The following is a 14,132-nucleotide window of genomic DNA, read 5'->3' on the forward strand; positions in this document are numbered from 1 at the left end:
TGTGTGTGTGTGTGTGTGTGTGTGTGTCCCCGTCCGGGGAGGAAACGTGTAACAAAGTGTGCGAGAGGGTGTACGAGAATGTGACAGAATGCACGAGTACGTGAGGGTGCACAGGTGGGTGTGTGTCTAAGACAACGTGAGTGTGCACGGCAGGGGCTGCAAGGGTGGGAGAGTGTGTGCACCCACGTTTGCGAGCACACGGCCCTCCAGTCGTCCCCCCCCCCCCCCACTGCCCTTACCTCCGCTCGTTGCCAAACAGACGGGCCACCTCTTCCCTCCCAGGGCTTCGGGCCCGGGTCCTACGCTCCAGCCGCCTTCTCTCCACCTGGAAAGCTTCTCGGTGGCTGATCCTGATGGCCTTAGGGACGTCGGCCAGGGTGGCATACTGCCTGCTGGCTTTAAAGGCAGAGGCGCGCCCCGGTCTCTCTGCACCCCGCCCCCCAGCGCTGCCGGAGTCCACGTGGGCAGGGGGCCGGTGGGCTGTGTCCAGGGAGCTGAAGGAGCCACTGCAGACGGTTCGGCCAGAGGGCTGAGGACCTGGGGGAGGAAGGGGGCGGCCAAGCTCCCTGGAGAACGGGCCGGAGCCACTGTACCTGTTGGGGGGAGTGCCGGGGCTGGGTGGGGAGAGCGGCGGCGGCAGCTGCTCCTCGGCCTTCACGTCCTGCTTGGTCTTCTCCAGCGAGAAGTAGCCGCTCTCCACCCGGACTTTGCGGCCACAGTCCGCACGGTCGCTGCCTGTGGTGCCCTCCTCTGCAAGAGGGGACAGGAGACACGCTGGGCCGGCTACCCCCTCTGGTCGGGGACTTTTCAAGAAGGCACGCGGATCCCAACAGGCCACCTCTCTACCTCCCACCTCCAGAGGCTGGCGTGGCCACCCCAGGGCAGAGCCCCAGGAGAGGAACTTATCCTTATCTGCCTCTCCCTACCGGGCTGCCCCGACAGACTGTCAGGGGGTCCCTGAGCTTCTAGTCTGGGGGCTCCGCTGGGAGAGCACGATTCTCCCAGGAGAGACGTCCCACCAACAACTACTTCCTACCGAACATCAAGGAGGAATCCAAGGGCCAACTAGCCATGCAACCTTTTATTTTATTTTATTTTATTTTATATTTTTTTCATGCAACCTTTTAGTACATTTTTGGAGGGACGGGCAGAGAAGCACCTTGGTAGCAGTGAGAGGAGTGAACGGTTCTGGATGTGGATGGGTGTGTGTTGCCTGCAGAGGACTGAGGGACCTTCTGCCCAGAGCCTGTACAAGATGCATTTCACCTGAATGAGCTGGGTCCCAACCGTCCATGCGCCTCTAGTGGCCTGGACAGGTGTAAAGGGCAAAGCCAGCCTGTCTCGCGCAGAGCCCTCTCGGGCCTGGACGAGCGAGGCTGAGGCTGCCGCCCCGCTTCTGCTCAGGCAACTCCAAGTGCTAGGTGGAGAAGGGCAGTCATGCCAACCATTTCCTCCCCAGCACCCTCTTCCCCTGCTTCACCCAGGCGCCCGGGCAGGACGAGACAGCCCTCACTGCTGCTGCTCTCAGGACACAGTGGGCTTCCAGAGACGAAGCAGCCGCAAGACACAGGAACCAGAGGCCCCCTTGTACACAGACCTCGTTACAGAGCATCCTGATTCTCACGACACCTGCCTAGGGCTCACAGGTAGGACTAAAGGAGCTACAGGGGAGGGGCAGGGCAACGGCCGGAGGCCAGCGACCCGGGTCCCACACCAGGCCCGGCCCGGCCCGGCCCGGGGCTGACGGACACAAGGTGAGGGAGCCTGAGGCCCGGGGCTCACGATCGGCTCAGGGGCCCCGAGTCCCAGAGCCAGCTCTGTCGGGAGGCCCGTTCTAGTGCTTCAAGCTGGGGCACCAGGACAGGTGGGCGCGAGGGCCGGCCCGGCCACCACTTACCATCTCTGCTCTCCAGCCCTGGCTCCCTCAGGGTGCCGGCCACAGGAGGCTGGCTCTGGCTGGGACTCTGAGCCGGACTCGGGCTGCTCCCGTCGGGCTGGTCCTTGGCCCTCATTTCTTCCTGCCAGAGGGTGGACTTGGTGGTGGGCACCTTCTCGGCACTGGGGATTGTGCTGCTGCTGCTGGTGACAGCCACCTTGGCCGGCCCTGGCTCCTGCAGGCGAGAGCGGTGTCCGTGCGGGCCTGGGAGCACACGGTCTGAGCTGCCCGGGTGCCTGGCTACCAAGGTCAACTGCACCGTGTCAGAGGCCCAGAATGCCAGAACGGAAGGCTCAGAACACACGTCCTGGTTGGGCTGGAAGCTTTTTCTCTTCTGCAGCCCCAGCCAGCAACCCCAGGTGGGAACCCAGGCCAGAGCTGGTGCTGCCCCGAGCGAGAAGCATTTGTGCGAGAGGTACTTAGCCAGACACAGAATCCAAGGCCAGAGCACACAAAGGACCGTAACTCCACACTGCAAGCCTAGAGCCCAGACAGGGCAGGGCTGGGACCCCCGCCACCCTGCGGCACCTGCTCAGGCCCTGGGCCCGAGTCCCTGCCCACCCAGGGCACTGGGGTGCCTGCTGCTGAGGGGCTGCCAGCAGGATGGCTCTGGGCGCCCCCAGAAATGAGGCACATCTCAGCTGTCTTTCCCCAAAACACAGAGACCGCCTGCTGGGCTCTCGGGGCGCCGCACCCTCCAGCCCTCACCAACCACCCCGCAGGGGAGGCTGCCTGGGCTGAGAGGAGGCGACAGCCCACGCTCGCCCGGCCAGTAAGAGGCGGAGTGGGGCTGTGAGCACTTTCCACCACCAGGCACCCCAGGAGCAGGAGAAAGGCCCAAGAGGGGGCTTCACGTTGGACGGGCACCCCTGAGGAGCCACCAAGGAGCCCAGGCACCCTGTGTCCCAAAGTGAGAGACAGGCATTTCACCAGGTCTCAGGCCTCCTGGGATGGGATAAAGCCAGGATGACTCTTCCCACAGACCCAGGGCACACCTGACCACCCATTCAGGCAGACCTGACTCCCCAGCTGGAGACTCCCGAGAGCTCTGACCCACCAGGGAAGAAGTGGACTTCTTGGAAGAACGTGGCGTGGTTTCTGACAGTTTCCTGAGACTAAAACAGAACCAGTTCCAATGACCCGAGGAAGCCTGGCCCTGGGGCCCCTGCTCCACACCCCAGCAGCCACGCTTTCCTAAGCAGAAGCCCCTCTGGGTGCCGCTGCCCTGCCCCCTCCCAACAACCTGAGGCCTGTGCTCAGAGGCTGGGCGTGGCTCTGCCGGGCCCAGGGTGGCGCTGAGATTCCTCCTGCAGAGCTGGGCGGGGGTGACCTGAAGACCTTGCTTGGTGAATCTGTCCCCTCTGTGGAGGGGAGGCTGGACCAAGGGAGACAGGCCGCCAAAAAGGGTCGAGGGGGAGGGGCGGCGCTGTGCCCATGATGAAAGGGCCTTCCTGCTGGTGCTCTCAGCCCCACGCCATGAGTGTAGTACCCTGGCACATGCATACCCCTCTCTGATGCCCGGGGTGAGCCCAGCACTGGGTAGGGGGTGGGCTTGCAAGGATCCCCAAGAGGCAGAGGAAATTCCAGGCCTGACACGCAAGGGGCAGTGACTGGGAGCTTAGGGAACACGTTTCCCAGCACCAAGCGCTCCCAGACCTGCCTCCTGGGCCTGGGCCCCCAACCTGCGCAGGGCTGGTTGCACCCACAGATCCCTCCCAGGCTCCCACTTCTGGGGACTCATCCCAGAGAACAAGGGCCCTGGGGTTCTCTGGACGGCGGCCAAGGTCCACAGGGAGCTCTTTTTCTCCTTTTGGTAGCCCTGCTTTCCTCCTGCCTCTATGCCAAGCCTCACCGAGACAGCAGGGACAGGAGGGCAGTCTGGCAGCAGGAACAAAGCCACCGTGGCTTGCAGGAGAGGGGCTGGTTTCTAAGTAAAGTCGCTTCTCTCCAGAGCAGCTGGGTGGACAGCACACTTCGCAGGGGCCGGGCCAGGGCCACATGGCACCAGCCCCACTCCCTATGCTGTCACCATCGTGGGAGGGAGGGTGCCGGGGCTCACGCCAACACAGACCCCTGGTGCCTGTGCGAGAGGAAGGAGGGGAAGCCCAGGCTCCCAGGTGGTGTCTCTGTGTGGCCGGGACAGCTGCACGCCCAGGGCTGTCAGTGCCATAATAAAGTCTGTGCTGTTTGGCTGCTCAGAAAGGGTTTTCAAAGCAGAGACGAAAGAGGAAGCAGGGCAGGAAGGCAGGCCCCAGTCAAGGGGCCTCTGAAGCCTCCACATGCTAAGCAGGCCCCTCTGGAGGGGGTTTCACAGAAAGCCTTGCTTGCTACCTCCGGGGCATGGAAACTGAGCCGGGACCCAGTGAGAAGGAGGGTCCTGACCCGGAGTGGGTACAGCAGCAAGCACCCAAGTGGGAAATAAGATACCTGAGAAGAGGTGGCAGCTGACAACACACGTGTGGGCCTGAGGTGGGCCGGGCCCTGGACCTGATGTGGGGCCTCACTCACGGAGAAAGGTCTGCTGTTTTATGGGTCTTTGAAGAAAGGCCAAGAAGCAAGGGCCAAGAGCCTGAGCAGGTAGGGAGACACAGGATCCAGCCTCCCACGGCTCTGCCCAACGATCCGAGCCCCTGGCCTGCACACGGGGCTGGGAGACACATGGCCCCTGGCCTCACCCAAGTCCCAGCTCTGGGCTTTGGGGAGAGGGAGGTAAGGGCCACTGGTCACACCCTGAGTGGATGATCACTCCTCCTCTCTAGGCACCTCGTTACCAGGAAGTCTTCCCTCAAACAGGCCGAGCAAGAAGCAGCTCCTGGGAGCCTGTGCCTCTCAGGCTCCAGCTTCGGAGACTCTGGTCAGGGCCAGCCTGTCTCCCCCGCCGCCCTGGGCTCTGCTGGGACCCCCACCCCCGGCAGAGAGGATGTCTGCTCTCCCCCACAGCCCAGTCCTCATCTCCCCTCATGTCTGACGGGTGCCTGTGCGCTCCAAGGCCCCAACTCCCAAATGCCTGAACGCCCTCCTCGAAACAGGACGCTGGGCTCCCCTGCCCGCCTGAGTTCCTAGAGCGTGGGGTGGAGCAAAGGGACACCTCCAGCCCCCAGCTGGTTTGATCCCAAACTCCGGGGCCATGAGAAAAAGGCTAGGTATGGGGTCTTGGGTTCTTGTCTCTACGGGGGCCCCTAAGGCATTAGGCTTTCCCCACAGCTCCATCTTGAGCTGCCGAGGGGAGGCCTGCTCAGAGACCCTCCCCCGCCCCCCGGACCCAAGTCTCCTCTGGACAGGCCCCACAGCCCTCCACGAGACTGACTGACAGGGGACTGTCCCTGATGAAGGCTCACAGCTTCCAGAAATCAGCAGCCTTGAACGGGATGCTCAGGGGAGCCAGGGCAGAAGGAAGAGAGACCCTGCCAAAGGCCGAGCAGAGGAGGCTGGGACCTCAGTACCCTGGGCTCTAAGAGACCCTCGGGGAAGTGGGTGATCTCCCCACCCTGCAATCACATGGCTCCTACTACCAACCCAAAATGTGAAGCAGCATTTGGGGGGAGAAGATGTCACAGGGGAAGGGAAAACTGGGAAGCAGGGACACAACCAAATTCCCCGGCCTGGTTGAAAGGGCCTTCTGTATGTGTATTTGCCTTATTTGGAGGCAGGAGCTCTGCTCCAACACTGTTTCCAAGGCATCGCTATGGGAACGCAATGGAACTCTAAACACCCTTATTCCGCCTGGGGTTTTCTCTCAAATCAGGAAGCTTTGGGGGATTTGCCTGTGTGTCTGCTGTTCCCCAGCAGGAAGCTCCACTTTCCGTCTCTAGGAACGAGTGCAATTCCATTTTGCCGACTTCCTGCCAGGGACACTACCTTCCAAGGGGATGCTGGCCCGGGACCCTTCGGGGAGGGTGGGCAGAGGGCAGACAAGGACTGTCGGTTGAGCAGGCCGGGGCCACACTCCATCAGCAGGAGGGCCTGTGCAGCAGCCCAGGGCAGGCGTAGCCAGGGCAGTCTGAGGGGGCGTGCAGGAGAAAGGGGACCCGGGCCAGCACACACCTCCCTCTCCTGCCCAGACCTCTGTCACTCAGGGAAGCCCAGAGGAGCCAGCAGGGACTGACGAGCCCCAGAGGGTAGCAATGGTCTCCACGGGAGGGCTGTCAGGCTCTGGGGCTTGCGAGATGCCCACGGGACCCCCGATCACCATCCTGTTCACTCTCAGGGGTGCTGTGAGGCTCAATCAGGCAAGGCAAGAGCACTGAGTAACAGGAAAGTTTGGGGCAGAGAGGAAAGGAATCACATGTACAGTTGGCCCTTTGAACAAGCAGGGGTTGGAGCGCTGACCCTCTGAGCGGTCAAATATCCAGCACGACTTACAGTCGGCTCTCTCTATCCGCAGTTCTCCATATCCGCGGCTCCACGTCCACGGGTTCAACCAACCATGGACCGTGTAGTCCTGCAGGATTTACTATTGAAAACAACCCACATAAAGTGGGCCCACAGAGCTCAAACCCGTGTTGTTCCAGGGTCAACTGCACTGAGCTCCCAGGATGGGCCCAGTACTTCCTTCCACGCACACGGGAAGCCGAGAACTAGACTTCAACAGGCCCATTTTGCAAATCACCTCATTGAGTCCCTGAATCCCTTCCAGCGCCCTGAGCCCCTACAGACCAGCCAGGGGAGGGAAGGGCTGGACCTGGTGGGACCACCCCAGCCACCTCCCACTCTGGTCTCACGGGATCTGAGGCAGAGGCACAAAATCAAGGCCAGTGCCAGTGTTTTCCATTTATGGTCAGCCCAGAGCAGAAGCGGGGTCCCCCCCAAGAGCCCCTCACTTGGTCGGGACGCTCTAGGACCCCCCTGCCCAGCCCCCCTGTTCAGCCTGCTGTCTGCAGAATCACCTCTGTGTGGGGAGTGGAGCTGAGCTGAAACCCTTCCTCCCGGCACGCTCCTGGCTCCCCAGCAGCGGGCAGGACGGTCAGGGGGAGGGACACGCACTGCGCTACTGCTGCGAACCCCCTGCCTGCGGGGCGGATGCCCCTGGGGGCAGCTCCACAGCAGGCCACCCCCTCCCAGTAGGGGTCCTGCCCTGTGGCTCGGAGAGGAGTGTGCAGCTCACAGACCAACAGAAGGAAGGAAAGGACCCCAGGGCTGATGGCCACCTCACCCCTGACGTGACCCCTTTCCCTTGCGCCCTATTCTAGGCTGGGTCCTGAAGCCCCCCAACCTCCTAGGGCGCACTCTCTTTGCCCCAGCTCCGCCAAAGGGACGCCAGCTGGCAGCCCCGCCCTCACCTGTGGTGTGGGGGGCTCCACCTTCCGCTTCTTCTTCTGGTTCTGCTTGTTGGTCCTGGGATAGACCGTGAGCATCTCCAGCCACCTGGAGAAAGAGGAGGGGAGAGCGCCAGTCAGACCCTGCTCTCAGGGACCAGGACTCCGCCGGTGCCCACCCAGCCTCCAGGCACCGGAGCAAGGCAGAGCACCACTCAGATCAGAGCTGTCACTGCCGGGGGCAGGAAGCCCAGCAGCGCAGCCAGGATGAGCACAGACTGAGCCGAGGCCACACCCAGGCGCTGACCCCACGATGACCACAGCGCAGGCGGGGAGCGCCCTGCTGGCCTGGAGATGGGGCGGGCTCCACCCTGGTGCAGCGGGAGGCCTGACCGCAGGCCCCCGGCAAGGACTCGGCACCGTTTCTATTACTGACCTTTCTCTGGGGCCTGGACCCCACTCGAGGAAGGAACCCAGGAGTCTGCTACTGAACTTCCCCACAGCGGGTCACTTCAGGGGGCTGCGCAGCTGACCTCCCAGACTCATTCGCTCACCTCTGGGCCCGACTTGCACAGCGAGGGCGCTGGCACCTCGGTTTTGGGGAAGGCCCAGCAGAGCTGCCCAGGGACCCTGTCCAGGGACCCATACCAGGGCCCACATGCTGGAAGGTCCGCTCTGGACCAGCAGCAGGGAAGGCCACGGGGGAGCGTGGGAAGCACAGGGACTGAGGCAGGAGGCTTGGATTCAGATCTGGCTCTGCTAACCCTCAAACCATGACCCCAGGTGGCTCCCAGGCCTCTGGGCTTCGGTCTCCTGGTCTCTGACGCCAGGGGCTGGATTAGGCCATGACATGACCACTGCTTGCCTCACCGGAGCTTCATAATTGCCGGGAAGGTTGGAGGAAGGGGAAAGAAGGAGGTGTGGTGGCGAAGGGCAGCCCCAGTGCTTTCTCCACAGGGGAAGGTACCGCAGGAGACGCTGGGCCACTTCTTCCCAGAACCCCAGGATCCGTGCTGGGCCTGCTGCCAGCCTAGGCCGACAAGCTGGCGGCGCTGGCTGAGCCGCTGTACAAGGCAGGGTCTGCACGGTCAGGGCCCTGGCTGCAGCGATGACCAGCACCCCAAGCCTGGGGCAGGGAGGAGGGCTCTGGTCTCTCGTTCTCAGAGGGGCTTCTTTAATTCGCGGGGGAGCGGGGGGTGGGGGCCGGTCACAGGCGCCTTCTCGGATAGCCTCGGGGGCTGTGCTGGCTCGGCTGCTGACAGCTGGCAGCTGGGCGAGCGGGACTGGGTGTGGAGCATCCCAGCGTCCGAGGCGAGGCCTGGCCCAGCGAGAGCAGGGGATTCTCAGTTTGCTGAGAGAATGAACAGTCCCTGCACTGTGCAGACCTGAGGCACAGGTCCTGCGCCTGGGGTCCTCAAAGCAAGAAAGGAGGCCACGAATGAAATCTGCACAGCAGCAGACGAGCAGACTCTCCAAGGCCCTCCTTCAGGTAACCTAAGGAGTTCGCGTGCTTGTGGGGTTAAGAGACCTGCTTTCTAGCCTGCCACGGGGGCTGAATTTCCTTTGGGAAGTTCACACCAAGGAACCACGCCTGCAGAGGGCCCCTCTTCAAGCTTCACCGGGGAGGGGAGGGGAGGGGAGGGGAGGGGAGGGGAGGGGAGGGGAGGGGAGGAGAGGAGAGACTGCTCGGCAAAGTCACCTCATCCCGCAGGGCCCCAGGAGCGGGGGGCCGTGGCAGGGAGGGGCAGAGCCTTCGGGGTGCCCGGAGCCCCTGCACGCTGGCCCAGTCGCTCTTGAATGGCAACACTGACGAGCTGGGCAGACCTGTGCACCTCGCAGGACAGGGCCTCACGGGAAAGGAGAGAAGATCTGCACCGCGGCTACGCTGCTGACTACGTGGCGCTCCCGGAGACGCAGGGACGGAGCGCCGGGCGACGGTGGGCCCGGCCTGCCCCACTCAGCGGTGCCGTGGCCAGAGGCTGGGGGACGCCCAGTCCAGGCACAGATAATGGGCCGTGTCCCCCGTACTGGGGTTCCTCACAGCAGCCCAGCAGGATGTGTCTGATGTTACCCAGGTGGGCTACAGACGTTAAAATACACCCAGGAAAGAGATGAGTGCGGGGAACGAAGACACGCGGCTGGTGGTGAATGTGGGCGCCAGGGACACGGTGGAGGGCCTCCTCAACTCTGAGGGCAGAGCTCAAAGGCAGCGGTATGGAGAAGAGGAGCAGCTGGGACCCAGCCCCGCCAGAGGCACTGAAGAGCCCCCTTGCCAACTCCTGCCAAATCCCACCTCCTCTGAAGAGCCAGGGGGAGCAGCACCTCCTGCTGTGAGGGGACAGGGAAAGAGACTCTCGCCGCCAGCTCTGGGACAGATGCGGCTGCCTCCAGCCGTTCGGGGGTCTCCATTCAGAGAAGACCCCGGAAAGAAGGCTGAAGGGACCGTTCTCTACTCCTCTCCCTTGAAGTCAGCACCTCTTTAGGGACCCACGTGGGGGCCCCAGAGCCCACAGATGAGGTTACCCAGCAAGGAGCCTTGCCAGGCGCTCAGACCCAGGAGCCCAAGGGCAGGGCAGAGGAGGGACAGAGGATGCAGACACAGTCTGTCCCCAGGGCACGCTGCCCCAGGCGACTCCCTGAGGAGGCCACGTCCCCGCGGATGGGGAAGATGAGGAAGCTGCTGCCCAGGGTTGAAGGAGCCCTCGTACTGGGCAGGAAGCAGCGAGGCCCAGCCCAGGATGAGGGGAGAAGAAGAGTGTCAGGTAATTGGCTCCGGCTCTGGGTTCGCCACCAAGCCACGACACCAGGCTCCAGCCTCAGGACCCCCAGGGCACACACCTGGTATCTCGCCTGCTAACGACCTTGTCTACCCACGCTGCACAGGAATGGCAGGCCCTGTACATGCATACAGAAGTGACCGAGGGAAAGGGGCTCAGGGACTGAGCCGAGGACCCTGCCAAGTGCCTGACGGAGGTCCCATCAGAGAGGCCCGAGACCACGTGGCACGCCACTACATCACTGACCTGGGCCCCAGCTCACATGCTCCCTGTTGTCCTGGGGACCTCAGACACCCCTTTCCCATCCAACGTCACCCAGACCCCTCCCTAGGACCCGGCTCCCAAGTGGCGGGGAAGAGATCTCCTCAAGGAATCCAGTTGGGCAATGGAACCTCGGCCAGGTGTGCCTGCCAGACAAGGCCATGGCAGCAAGTGTGAACCAGGACGTGCAAATGGCTCCGTGCTGTCACTCACGCCTGGAGTGAGTAGGCTCCCTGCATTTCCGGGGCCTCAGTCTCCCAACCGCAGAACGAGGGCTTGTAAAACCGTTACACTCTTAATCCACAAGGTTCTAAGATGAGGATTAAGGAGAAGCAGTGAAAGTGGTCCTTCTGTTAGGCCCTGGAGTCAGAAACACAAACCTGCCTCTGCCAAGGGGAAGAGGACTTGGGGTGAGCTGGCACCCACGAGGGGGCCTCTGAGCCCCTTGGCAGCACGAGTCTGGCCTCTGCTCCACGCCCACCTCAGCAAAAACAGGGTCTCCCGGCCACACTCTCACTTTCTCACTCAGCAGCCTTGGGCAGGCTGCAGCTGAGGCCCTGAACCCCAGGTCAGGGCTCTCAGCAGCCTTCCGTCTGTTGAAAGCAAAGTGTCTGACATTCTAATTCCCTGTCTTCTGTGCTGTAATAATCAGCCCAGTCCCCCAACCCCTCTGGTTCACTTTTTCCTTCTCACCTTAAAAGACGACGAGATTCTGCATGACCCAGCACCCGAGCTCCCGGCGGGGCCGGGGCACCTGCTCCCTGCCATGTACCGTGTCACGTACCGTGTCACGAACCGTGTCACGTACCGTGTGTGGCTGGGCGCACAGGACTGGTGGCAGGTGCCCCAGGAGCAGGGCTCCCAGAAGGCAGATGTGGCAGGGTTCAGAGCATGGAGCTCAGCCCGCTGGCCTATTGGCTGCCTGAAAATCTGGGTCCCTCTACTTCCTAGGGCTTCCCCAAGCCTCTTCCCAAGGCATGCTGGGGGAGTGGGTGACCCAGAACTCTGTCCCTTCCACTCAGCTGAGGAAGGCAGTGCGTGCGGTCACCCTGCGGTGACTCCCATAGGCAGGCACGGGGCACACGAGGGAGACACAGGCCTCCACTCGAGGGCCTGCCGCTGGCGGAGGACGACACGCACTGGGACAAGCCCCACCCTTTATGAGCGCCAGCTGACGGAGCCACACGCCTCGCAGGGGAGGGCTGCCCAGAGACCTCATAGCTTGGAGGACGGAGGGTCACTGCAGACCGAGGGGAGGGCGGGAACGGAGGCGAGGAGCTGGGGAGAGGCAGCAGGGGGCGTGCGGCGACAAGTAGCTCAGCACGGAGGGACAGGGCGGTGGCGGCAAGGCTGCGGGGCTGAGAAGGGCCCCAGGGGCTTTCAGGCAGGAGGGAGGCGAGGTCGGATGAGCTCTGGAAACTGAGTCCCTCGTGGCCGAGTGATAGATGGTTGGAGTGCAGTGAGAATGGAGCAGGGAGCCCAGAGAGAGGCTGGGAAGATGAGCCAGCGCCAGCAGAGGGAGGCCGCTGGGGGCGTGGGGACATGCAGGGGCAGCCTGGCGAGAGTGTGGACATGGGGATGAAGCAAAGGTGGGTGGAGGGTGAGGCCAGTTGGGTGGAGAGAGGGACTCAGAAGAGGAGACACACGGGGCAGAAAGTGAGGGCAACGCCAGCCGTCGTGCCTAAGAGGCCTGGTCCAAGGAGCTGCTGGCAGGTGGGGGCACCTCTTCCCAAGACGTGCAAAGCAAACTCACCCGCTGATGATCTCCTTGGTCTCTGCCCGGATGAAGTGCTCCTTCTCGGGGGTCAGAATGCACAGGGAGAACTTCTGGCCCGTTCGGCCCTCCCCATCCACCACGTCTGTGCACTGGTTCATGTTGATGGTGCCCTGAGGGAGGGTTGTGGGCTGCGAGAGGAAGAAGATGGGGCAGGGAGTCAGTCACTCTGGGGGCAGAGGAAGGCAGTAGGGAGTGTCCCTGCATCCCACGGTCCTTTCTGACCCTCCTTGCTTCTCCTCAGTCACCTGGACCTCTCACAGCTGTGCAGACAGCTGATTACAGCAGAGGACAGGGTGTGCGCTGCCTCGGCCCGGCCCTCACAACCCGCCTTCCGACTGACCCATCTCCAGGGAGAAGCGGTGACAGGCCTGCTCTTCTCAGAGGATATCCAGCTGGACGTTCCTTCCCACTGGAGAACAACATCCCAGCTAGTCCTGGAGGAGGGCGGGGGGCCGGGGGGTGGGGACAGGCAGGAGACGCTCCTTTAGACGGCTGGGACGACAGAGGCAGCCAGGAGCCTGGTCTCAGGGGTGACTGATCCAGGAAAGCAGGGAGAAAAGCTCCGGAGGAGGTGGTTTCAAAATAGCAAGGTTATTTTTAGAGGCAAGGAGGGAGGGGACCAGAGAGCGGCACATCTCGGAGGCGGGCTGTGGGGCAGGCAGGCCGGAGCCACACACGTCAGGAAAGCTCCACAGGCAGGCCACCCTCCAGGGCTGCCCGTGAGGAGTGCTGCCAGGCTGCCTGGCCAGGGCCGGAACAAATAATAACTTCCCCCCTCTTTTCTATCAGCTAAGCTATTAGACACTGATATTAGGGAGAGAAACCCAAAAATAAGAAAAGATGGTTTTAAGAAGTTCTTACTGAGGGGAAGGGTGAGGACCTCCCCCAAACATGAGGAGGCTTATGGGGAGGAGGCAGGTGACCATGGCTGCCACCACACCAGGTGCAAAGACCCCGCTGAGGGCTCTCACAGGGAGGCGAGCCCCAGCTCCGACTCCCACCTCCACCTCCAGGGCAGCTGCCAGCTCCCCCAGCTGCCCCACGGAGCCCTCCCCAAGCGCCCGGCACTTCCCAGGTCCCGGAGGAGCAGCAGGGAGAAGAGGCAATGGGGCTGCTGGGCTGGGGGCTGCCTTGTCCGTGCTCCCTCCCTCCCACCTGCCAGCAGAGGAGGGGGCCCCAAGCTCTTCTGACCCACCGCCACCTCCCTTCTTATCCCCTGGGGCCCGACCCCAGAAGCCAGACCCAAGGGGCACTGGGTTCCCCCAGTTCTGGCCCCGTCGCGGCTGCGGGCTCGCTGGGCCACCGCAGGGGAAGGACTAAGCTTCCTGGCTCCCAGAAGCCTTTCTGTGGGGGGCCTCTGGGATCAGCCTGTCCTCCTTGGGCCCAGCTCAGAATGGGGGTGGCAGGGCAGGAGGGCCGGCCGTGAGCCCACAACGGGGAAAGAGCACGCACTCTTGCTGTGTGTTCAAAGTGTGTCCCGTCTCCGAACTGCCCCCCAGGTGGAGACGTGAGAAGGGGCCACACCCACGCCAAGCCTAGCGCCCTTGCTGAGTGAAGTGACCTGGTAGCGTCTCTCCTGGGGGCTCCTGGACGGCCCTTGAGCTGGGAAAGGGAGCTTGGTGGGTTGTCCTCAACCAAGCAGAGGGGGTCCCTCAGGAGCAGCAGACAAGGGAGGTGGCCTGGGTCCCCCGCCCCGGATGAATGTCTCTTCCCCCCTTCCTGCCCCGGCCCCAGCCCCTGCTCCCTTCAGAGGGTCTAACACTGGGCCTTCCCCGGCATCGTGCCAGTGCCCTTCGGAACCGTCTCTGGGTGGCGACCTCTGCCCTCCTCCGGAGTCAGACTCCCTCAGGCAGGAACACTCAATCCCCGCTGGCCCTGACAAGGCACACGGCCTCTATGAGGCAGGTCCTCAGGGGGGACCCTGATGCCATGAGGAGTAAGGCACGAGCTCGAAGCACAGGCACGCCTGCGCACTCCTTCCCTGAGCGAGCCGGACAGGAGCAGAGGGGCTCTTCCTCCTTCATCCACCATGTTGCCGGCACAGGCGCATGGCCCTGAAGAGTTACCCGTCTGTTACACACACAGTACACGCAGGTAAGTTCAATGGGAACCATAAAAGACATCAT

General features: G+C 63.0%; 1 protein-coding gene across 3 annotated transcripts in view; it reads right to left on the reverse strand.

The window, feature by feature from the left end:
• Positions 1-14,132, reverse strand: part of MPRIP (myosin phosphatase Rho interacting protein) — a 128,106-nt gene that overhangs the window by 37,247 nt on the left and 76,727 nt on the right. For 2 of the 3 annotated variants that reach the window (XM_068530317.1, XM_068530315.1), the window contains exons 4-7: positions 11,983-12,134; positions 7,216-7,300; positions 1,898-2,111; positions 594-750 (exon numbers count right to left, since the gene is read on the reverse strand). In XM_068530317.1, coding sequence (XP_068386418.1) covers positions 594-750; positions 1,898-2,111; positions 7,216-7,300; positions 11,983-12,134 — 608 coding nt within the window. Of the gene's footprint in view, positions 1-239; positions 751-1,897; positions 2,112-7,215; positions 7,301-11,982; positions 12,135-14,132 lie in introns of all 3 variants that reach the window. The other variant, XM_068530316.1, reaches the window with a different exon arrangement.

The sequence above is a fragment of the Eschrichtius robustus genome, chromosome 20, assembly GCF_028021215.1.
Source record: "Eschrichtius robustus isolate mEscRob2 chromosome 20, mEscRob2.pri, whole genome shotgun sequence".
In the NCBI taxonomy this organism is placed as follows: Eukaryota; Metazoa; Chordata; class Mammalia; order Artiodactyla; family Eschrichtiidae; genus Eschrichtius; species Eschrichtius robustus.